Source organism: Solanum pennellii, chromosome 4 (assembly GCF_001406875.1).
Source record: "Solanum pennellii chromosome 4, SPENNV200".
In the NCBI taxonomy this organism is placed as follows: domain Eukaryota; kingdom Viridiplantae; phylum Streptophyta; class Magnoliopsida; order Solanales; family Solanaceae; genus Solanum; species Solanum pennellii.
The window spans coordinates 64,006,107-64,016,997 of record NC_028640.1 but is presented as its reverse complement, the minus strand read 5'-3'; the positions used below and the strand labels follow the sequence as shown (position 1 = coordinate 64,016,997).

Genomic DNA, 10,891 nt, shown 5'->3' with positions numbered 1-10,891 from the left:
ACCTCAACTACGTCATTTTCCTATTGAATCATTGAACTCCCATAATTTGTTCCGTTTAAACAAACACCGTTGTCTGATGTGGAACCAGATTTGTGAGGGATATTGATAGAGGATACATATGTTGTTCCATAAATCATTAGTCCAATTGATAGTGAAAATATTTGAGAATAATTATGTTGTCATTTGAACACATTAGAAAACAAATGAGACTAACACGGTTTGTCTTCATTCCTTCAATCAAAATTATTACAATTCTAACACAATTGAAGACATTTACAATAGAAAAGCTGATCAAAATCAACCAACAGTGTTTTAAAGATACAAATTATGGGTGATTCAATGATTCAATTGAAAAATGACGTAGTTGAGGTACTTAAGGGAAAAAACTCAACAAGTTTAGGGATTTGTTTATGTATTTGACCTAGAAAAATATATAGACTTACGTGTCCTCATCTAATACTTATGACAAACAGCTTGCAAACTTTTAATACACTTGTACAATTTGGCTAAATATCTAAAATAGCCTCGCAAACTTGGTAAATTAAGCACTTAAATTAGATTAATAACCATTTGAAAAATGAGAATTTGTATGTCATGATTCAAAAATTGGATATGATGACACTCATCTTATTTCATTAAGATAAATTAATCTAAAACTCAATTATTATAATAAAATACGAAAATTTTATAATTAATTTAAAAATAGATTTAAAATCTGATTGTCACGTGTATAAACCTCTAAAATATTATAATTGATTCAAAAGAAAAACAGAAGTCTCAAATGATCTTGTTTCTAGAATAGACGAAGATCATAAATAGAAATAGAAGGTATACTAAGATAACAAACAAGTATCTCACAAATCTCCACAGAAAGCCTCAGACAAGAGTAAATTAAATACCAAATCACAGGATACACAACAAGTAAACTTCTAAAATACAAGTTAAGGGAATAAAATACGGGTACTCCTTACACCCCAATCGAACCTCCACAACTACAATCTGCATAAAATCAGTTCAACCTAACAGTTCACAATTTATATAGCACATAGCTTAATAATAACACACTAACAATTACATATCCTCAACAACCAACTCAATATTTATCAAGCACAACTATCAGCTGCATAAAACCATCTCAAGCTAATTATAGTTCATAATTAACATAGCTCACAACTCAACAACACTCTAACAATTACATATCTTCAACAACCAACTTAATATTCATCAAGCACAATTATCACCCGCATAAAATCAATTCAATTTAATAGTTCACAATTAACATAGCTCACAGCTCAACAACAACATTTTAACAATTACAATTAACATAATTTTCATAAGTGTGTCCTGCAAAAAGCGATATAGTGACCTATAGTAATGGATAATCAGTCGAACATTTTATCAAAAAATTGTATTATTTATATAAATAATTATATAAACTGTACCTAATTTGATTAGTTCTTTGAGTTAGTCAAAACTCATAAGTTTATAAAAAGAATCTTTTATGTATCTAACCGTTCTGATTATTTAAATTTATTACAATTTAATATTTTTTATTTTCATAAAAATATTTATCGAATACTATTGGTTAAATTTATTGGAAATCATGGAATTAAACTTTAATTGAAAAAAATTATGTAAAAATCACTTTTCTTATTTTTTTCAGCCGTAATTTTACATTTTTAAAAATGAACTGTTTATACATCAATTTTTAACCATTTTCCTCATATTTTTACGTTATAAATTATTTGAATGATTTTTACAAAAGTAAATATGTTAGTTAGAGTACGTAAGAACTTTTTCTACCACCAATTTTTGTCCTTTCCATTAATATTCTTTAAGGGCATTTAGCCAAGAAAAAAGAAAAGAAGACATTTTATTTGACATTCTTAAAATTGAAGTTAGAGTTAGTTAGGTTTAATTAGTACTTTGTAAAAATGGTTAAAATTTAAATGTAGTTTTGTAAGATGTTTACAACTTAATTTTCTAGAACTAGCAAATTCATCCAACTTAATCAATTCATCTTAAATAGACAATTAATTTTTCTTTAAAGGGGTAAAATTTTAAAATTAAGTCATATAACATCATAGATTAAATTCATATATTGTAACGAGTATTTTATATTTTATTTGAAAGTTTTGAAGTTACAGTTGAAAATAAAGTTAAAATTAAATCATAAACCATCATAGATAAAAAAAAATTTTCAAATATCATTGATTACTTATTGGTATGTGTTTTTCCTTAAAAGAATATGAAATATAATTGATAATGCCTTAATTGTTCCAACAAATTTAAATTATTGGTCTGGATATGAAGAACATTTCAAGTAACATAAGAAGACATCTATCACATCAAGCCATATAATTTAGCACTTTAATTATTTGGAAATTCCATAAACAAAAACTTCTACTAGAAAAAACATATTTAGTGACGTGTTCATCTACTACATGTGACAAACAGCTGGCAACTTTTAAAATAAGAGAATAAGAGAAAAGTACTCCTAAATTTATTATTTTATATCCAAATTATTGACAATATTAAAAACATATGTATGTATGTATAATCGGAAAAATGTATAAGCATTCTTTCAATTTATGTCTAAAATTTTAGAGAATTCTCCAAACTTATTTTATAAGTAATTTTCTAATCCTTTTCAGCCTACGTGACACTAGCTTGAAAAAAAAAGTCAACCAGCGTTGGGCTCACAAGATAATGCTACGTAGGTCGAAAAGGGGTAGAAAATTATTAATAAAATAAGTTCAGGGGGTAATAGGACCTTAGTATAGCATAAATGTGTTTTTGAGATTCGGGCATAGGTTGAGGGGGTACTTGTGCATTATCCATATATAATTAAATAAACTTAGAACCCAATACACCTTCGATAAAAAACAAAAGAAAAGTATTGAAACCATCCGTAAATTTGGCGAGATTTTAAAAGAATATTTCTCTTCTGTTATAATATTAGGGGCGTACTTAAGTTTGATAAGTTTTTGGTCAAAAACATTATTTAACTATACCCCAAACTTAAGTTACATTCTTAACGTTTCATTCTTAGCAGAAAACATCCTTCAAATATTTAAAAGTGAGTAGTTTTCATCCTTATGTTAGATATCATCAAAAAACTAAAGGATCCTACAAAAACATGAGCAGTTCACGTTGCTATCAACAAAAGTTTTCCTACATATTTTCATTACTTGTTTTATGAAGTTCTTGAAAAAAATATTTAAAATCTTAGACGTTATTGCTTACGGAAATAAAAAAAATGTTTGAAAGGTGGAGGGTACATGATCTACTCTTTTTCTCATTATGGAAAAAAGTGGAGCTTAATTATCTTTACCTTTTTCATAGTTAAACTGTATTTAGATTCTTAAAATTTTGGGCCAATTTGATATTGAAGTGATCAAAATATTGATTATGACTCGCATTTGAGTTTCTTTCTACATTATTAGAAGTGGAAGTCGCCAATAAACGTTACTTCTAGCATATTCAATTGAGAAGATACATATTTCAACTAATAATATTTTAATATCAAATACATAAAAATAAAAGAAAAACTGTCAATTTAAAAGATTTTGCATAATGCTAAACTTAATTATCAAAAAAGTTCATGATAATATTTTTGGCGTATCTAAGAATAATAATTAGAAAGGAATGACTTGATTTTTGTGAGATTTGTTAGTTTCTGATAAATAAAAATAGAAGGATGAAAATTGATCACTTTTTAATACTTCAAAGTTGTTTTCTGCTAAGAATGATACTATAAGGATGTAGTTTAAGTTTGGAGTATAGTTTAAACGGAAAGGGGCCTAAAATACCCTTGAAGTATTAGAAATGGTACAAAATTACCCTCCATCCACCTATTGGCTCCAAAATACTCTTCTCGTCCACCTATTGCCTCCAAAACACCCTTCTCATCCACATTTGGGCTCAAAATTAGCCACTTATTTAACGATTTTAAATTTAAACTATTTAAATATTTTTTAATACACGGTGCTTAACTATTTATTATAATTAACTTATTAATATTATTTTTTAATCATTTTACTACCCAACCATTACTAATTAGACTATACCCAATTAATCAATTCGTCCCATTATTAATACAAAAGGGAAAATTACTACCAATGAATGTTTTTAAAAATTTAAGGCGAAAATGTCTAGAAAAGTATATTCTCATACATTCAAGTCGTCAATCAACACATATTATAATTCAAATGTCTAAATAAAAATTACCGATAAACATAAAAGTCTACTATGTTCATCTTAATTATTCCTTTGCCTCAATTATGTGATGTTACTTAAAAGTAATTTTTTTAAAAAATAATATATTAAAGTTTTAATATTTAAAACAAATAATAAATATTTATAAAATTATATTTAAAAAAGTGCATGAATTAATTCGAGAGGTGCTACTTCTTTACCTTTAATCATAAATTTCGAATTCAAGCTTGAAACATAATCCTATTGGAAGTTTCCTCCTAAATAAGCGGCTCAACCTAAATTTAATTGGGGCTTCAATTCGGACTCAAATAATTTTAAATGTCATTTTCAGGAATCGGTAATCGCCATGCTTTAATAGTGTTTAGGGCAATTTTGATATTAGAAATGCTATATTAATTGGGTGGAGCTTGATTAGTAATGGGTGGGTAGTGGGTTGATTTATAAATGATATTAATAAATTAAATTATATCCAATAGTTGAGTGCCAAATATTTTTAAAATTATTTAAATAGTTTAAATTTGCAACCGTTATATAAATGGTCAATTTTGAACTCAAAGGTGGATGACAATGGTATTTTTGAGCCAATAGGTGGGTAGAAAGGGTAATTTGGAGCCAATAGGTGGATGGAGGGTAGTTTTGTACCATTTTCAATACTTCGAGGGTATTTTAGGCCCTTTTCCGTAGTTTTAAAAATAAAATCAATAATTCATGTTAAATTTAAAACTATTTTCGATATTTCTCTCGTAAAATAATAATCATGTTTTACAACTTCTCTTTCATAAAATTTGGCTAAATATCTAAATTAGCCTCTCAAACTTGACACAGTTACTAATTTAAACGCTTAAATTTAAATAAATAACAATTTGAACACTTGTATTATTTTAAAGAGAAAATGATCAAAAGCCCCCCAACCTATACCCGAAATTCCAACTACACACTCCAACTTCACGGGTGTCATATTACCCACCTAAACTATATTTTTATCTATTTTCTATCCACCTAAGTACTAACCTCAACACATAATCAAATAAGTCAAGCTGCGTGATTTCATGCGCTGGGACCCACACCTAGAAACTTTCGTTTCTTCTTTTTCTCCCTTTTCTTGCTCCCCCCCCCCCTTTCTCCCCAAACTGAAAGATAAACAAAGGAAGCAAGAAAATTTCAAAAACCCTCTTTTCATCTGCTTCTCCACTTTTGGTTATCATCAAAGATTCTGCGTCATCAAAAGTAAGAGCATTTACATCAGACGATTCTGCATTATCAAGTGATATCATCAAAAGGTTAGTTCTTTATCCCTTAGTTTCGAGTTTGTGATTTATCCTAGGTTTTCTGTTAGATTCGTTAAAAGCATCATTGTGTGAAAACTTATGTGTGGCTTATGATTATAGTGTTAGGTGTTCATTTACACTAGATTATACCACGTTTTTTATAAAATTTGGTTCTTCCTTTCTCGTCTAAGTCTGTAATCTTGTATTCTGCTCGTCTTAGTACAATGTTCATTGACTGTTCTATTTATGTTCTTCTTATTATCTGTTTTTTCAATTGTCTTCAGGTAAGTGATGAGTTGGTTTACTTTGGTTACTCTAAGGTGGTACCATGGTGGTGTGTTAGATTTAAGTAGTGTGGAACCAATATATAATGGTGGAAAAGTTACAGAATTTTTGAATGTTGATGTAGATAATATGTCATATTTTGAGTTGAAAGGCTATATTAGAGAATTGAGATATAGTACAACTTGCACCTTTAGTATTAAAGCACCTAGCTATGGCATTTTGGTAGATGTTGATAATGATAAGGATATTTTAGACATGATGTGTTCCTTGGAAGATGGGGATGAAGTGAAAGTATTTGTTAGGCATTTGGTTAATGAGGCAATTGTGGGGCCCATGTTAATAGAATATGGTGATCATGTGGATATGGGAGAATCTTGTGCCGCTTTTAATGCAAGGCCTAGTGAAAGTGAAAACTTTAACTTTGGGGTAGGTGAAGACCATTTAAATAGTGAAGACCCTGCTGCTACTTTTTCAACCTCACAACCTTTCACTACCACACCTCCTTTCAATACTGCTACTGCAGATGGTGCTACTAATGATGAAATAGATGTTGGTTCTGCTGGACCTGATTTCTCAGAAGAAGAAGTTTTGGATTCTGATTATTCAACTGAGGACAGTGTTGAGTCTGAAGCTGAATTAGTTGCAGATGATGATGAGGAGGAGTATGGTAGTGATGTACATGAGGAGGTTAGAGAGTTGATGGCTAAAAAGAGAAGTTTTCAAAGGAGGAAAGAAGGGAAAGAGTAGTAGCTGACAATGAAGAGGTACCAGTAGGTGAAGCTGGACCAGATCTAGGTTTTCATGAAACTGGAACCGGTAAAGTAAGTCATAAAGGAAGGCTAGGAGGAGATGAGCCTTACTTTGCAAGTTCTGATGAGGGCAGTTTTGAGTTAGAGGACGATGAGTGTTGTAATGATAATGAACATGAATCTAGTAGCTAAAGAAGGGTAAAGTTGTCAAGAAAGAGGAGTTCAAAACCTCAAAAAATCATTCATTATCCTACAACAAAGAAAGTTGTGTGGCAGTTGGGTATGTTGTTTAAGGATGTGAAAGAATTTAGAGAAGCAATAACTAAATATACAGTTAGAAGAAGGGTTCAAGTGGAGAAGTGGGTGAATGAGCCAAAGAAAGTTAGAGTTAGATGCAAAGATGGTTGTCCATGGCTTTTGTATGGATGTCTTGACAAGACAACAAACAATTTCATGATAAAAACCAAAATATACTTGCAACAAGACAACTAGAAATTACTTGTGCAATGCAAAGTTTTTATCTGAAGCCTTTAGAGTAAGAATAACAGAGCAACCAAACATAAGAGTCTTGAAGTTGCAGGAGTTGATTAGGAAAAAGTTTAAACTTCATGTTGGCAGGACTACTGTGAGAAGAGCAAGAGCTAAAGTGGTGAAAGATATAATGGGTGATCATGATGTGGAATTTGGAAGGATACTTGACTACAAGGATGAATTGTTGAGGACCAATCCAGGGAGCAGTTGTGTTGTAAAAGTTGATGAACATGATACAGAAGGCAAATCAATATTTCAGAGTTTTTACATTTGTTTTGATGCTTTAAAGAAGGCATGGATACATTGTAGGAAGTGCATAGGCTTAGATGGTTGTTTTCTTAAAGGGGTTTGTAAAGTCCAACTGTTAGTTGTTGTGGCCAGGGATGGTAACAGTCAGATGTTGCCACTTGCTTGGGCAATAGTGGAAAAGGAGAACAAACACACATGGACCATGTTTGTGAAGTGCATAAGGGATGATTTGGGACTTGGAGATGGTAAAGGTCTCACATTGATTACAGACATACAAAAGGTATGTGAACTTATATTTTGTAATTTACAATTTTTATATGTAATTGTATTGTGACCTAATCATCATCTATTCTGGGGAATGTCAGTAGCAATTTAGAATGTACAACCTAAGTGTGAACATAGAATGTGTGCTAGGCACATATTAGCTAATTGGGCTAAGGATTAGAGGGGTGTTCAAAGAAGACAACAATTTTGGAAGATAGATAAGAGTACATTTGAGTCTCAATAAAAGTATAACATAGAGAAGATGAAGTTGTTAGGTTCAGAATTAATGATGGATAACTTAATGTACTATAACATTAATTTTTGGTGCAAAGTTTACTTCAATACTGAAGTAAAGTGTGACTATGTAGACAACAACATGTCTGAGTGTTTTAATTTATGGATCTTGGCTGCTAGACACAAGACCATCATTACTATGCTTGAGGAAATAAGAGTGAAGATGATGACAAGAATAGGCAGTTTAAGGGAGTTTCCTAGTACTTGGAAGTGTCATTTCTCTCCAATGTCTTTGAAGGTTTTAGAGGAGAACATTAGTAGGTTTATGGAATGTACCATTGAATTCAATGGAGCTGCTGAATTTGAAGTGAAAGAAGGGCTTTGTCTGAAGTGAAAGAAGGGCTTTGTCAACACAAAGTGGATATTGCTAGGAGAACCTGTAGTTGTAGGGTGTGGCAGTAAGGAGAATACCATGTGCACATGTTGTAGCTGTATTATACTTTAAGAAGTTGTCTCTTTATGACTATATGCTACAGCAAGGAAATTCACTTGAAAACTTATGCCACTATTATTGAACCACTCACAAACATGGAAATGTGGCCAGTTTCTGCTAACCCCACTGTTGAGCCCCCAGAAATCACAAACATGCCTGATAGGCCACCTAAGGCTAGAAGGAAAGAAGTTGGAGAAACTAAGAAATCAGGGAAACTTCCTAGGACTGGACTTGAATGACATGCAATTTATGTGGTGTGAGAGGCCATAACAAAAGAGGGTGTCCTCAAAGAGAAGGTGTTGGATCATCAACAAGAAAAAGTGCACCAACACCTACTACATCAGCAAGGGCAGGATCAACAGGTTCAGGCAGGGGAAAAGCCAAACCAAAGGTAATATTTGAACTTTTTTTAGTTTTTCTTACTTTATAACTTACTTTTTCTCTTTTATGTATAGGAAACACCATCAACACCATCAGAAGGTGAGCCTTCAGTAAAAAGGGGAAGAGGAAGACCTAAAAAAACATCATCAGTAGCACCTAGTGCACCTCCCCTACCTACTGCACCTACTGATTTTCCTGCATCCTCTTCTGCTCCTCCTACTTATCATGCATCATCTTCAATAGCTGGTACTACTAAAAGAGGAAGGGGTAGGGGCAGGGGAAACACATCTCCAGAGAAAAAGACCAGGAGTCATGGGAATGGATGTGTTCCAAGCTGCAAATAGCTTCAAAGTCATGAATGGAGTCTTTGATTTATGTTAACAGCTTAATCCTAGTTTAGTTAAACATTTTAAATATTGATATAGTCCTAATTTTACTATAGCCTGGCATGCAAAGTAGTAAAATCTACTCCACTGGACAAGCAAGAGTAACAAGATAATCTGATGTAACTGGTGACGTTGGTTATACACCAAGCAATACAACTAAGCTGAAATGGAATGGCAAAGAAGCAATCTCAACAAGCAAACTTCATGAGCTTAGAGAGAAGCAAAGAAAGAACAATGGGAAGTAGTTCAAGTCAAAATAACACTTCTTCAAAATCAAAGATGCCATGAAAATTGTAGTGACATTGATGTATTTAAGCACTTTTAAGTTAATGACCTGCTATTTTCGATTTTTGTTGGTAGATTTTGCCTTATGTGAGGCCTTATGGACATGAATTTATTTTGGTAAATTTATCCTTGTGTGAGGCGTTATTTTGTTAAATCTGCCTTATGTAAGGCCCCTATGAATGAATGTTTATATTGTGTTTTAAGATGGTTTTTGTGTTGTCTATCAAAATGTATTGGCGTTATTCAGGTGTGCTTACATATGCTGTGTTAGTTATGTGTTTCGGATCAAGTGTTGCATATTAATTGAAGCTTCAATTGACATCATATATACAAGAGATCTCGACGTACAAAATGACACACATACATTGACAATTTTACTTAAACACAACAATAACAAATCAAAGAGAACTCCAAATATGCTGCACTTTAACTACTGGTTGCTGATGAACATAGCAACAACACAAAAAGAACTCCAAATGTGCTGCACTTTAACTACTGGTTGCTGATGAATACAACAACAACACAAATCATAATACAGAAAACTATTTTCCTATTGAACCTTCTATTGAGTCTCCTCTCCAATAACAAATTAGAGTTCCTTAAATTGTCAGTATGAACCTGTCTAATACGTAATTCTTGCTCCGAATCATTGATTTTATTCACCAATCTTGAAAGGATAAAACTTGATCTTGGATCCACTTCTTCTTTGTCCCTCCATCGAAAAAATTTGTAATTTTTAGACTGAAAATTATCCAAATAGGTACATTAGCATCGTCAAAATAAAATATAACAAAAACACAAGAGAAAAAACACATACAACATAGCATGGGCAAGACCAAAATCTTCTTCCCGCATTTGAATTCGACCAAGAAGTTTGCAAATTCAGCAAAATTCCGTGTTTGCATTTCACTGCAACGTTGAGCATTGGGTCTGATTCATCCATACAAAGCGTATTCAAGTTTTCATTTGCCATTTTGATGAATTTCGAGAAAATTTAAACTTCTAATTAGAAACCTAAATAAGAAATTAGATCAGATTACAAACCCTAAATTAAAGATTTGAAGTACAAATGAACATTAACAACTAAACCCTACTTGATTTTGAGAGGAATTCGTGAATTTTTTACTAAAGAAACAAGGATTAATGGTGGGGGAAGAAGAAGTAATGGGTATTTAAAAGTGGGGAAGATGACCGTTGGAGAAGGGGGAAATTTTTCGTCAAATTTTGCTTCAAACGCGCTTAGAGGCGGTGACAACACCTTCCATGTCAGGTCAGTACTTAGGTGGATAGAAAATCGATAAAAATATAGTTTAAGTGGGTAATGGGACACTCGTGAAGCTGGAGTGTATAGTTGGGATTTCGAGTATAGATTGGGGAACTTTTAATCATTTTCTCTATTTTAAAATGTGTCTTGGAAACACCTATATCTTACTTAGTATATAATTTTATGATAAATTCTAATTCCTTAATTTAAAATTACACATGTCAAATGGTTGTGAAATATTTAAGTGTATAATTGATTTTCACTCATATGTTGTATATTTGTAG

General features: G+C 31.7%; 1 protein-coding gene across 1 annotated transcript; it reads left to right on the top strand.

Moving 5' to 3' along the window:
• Positions 1–6,253: 6,253 nt before the first annotated feature.
• On the top strand, positions 6,254–9,417 carry LOC107016374. Its single transcript, XM_015216860.2, has 2 exons — positions 6,254–7,580; positions 8,747–9,417. The coding sequence occupies exons 1-2, from the start codon at positions 7,182–7,184 to the stop codon at positions 9,014–9,016; spliced, it is 669 nt and encodes a 222-aa protein (XP_015072346.1). The 5' UTR covers positions 6,254–7,181; the 3' UTR covers positions 9,017–9,417.
• Positions 9,418–10,891: the final 1,474 nt, after the last annotated feature.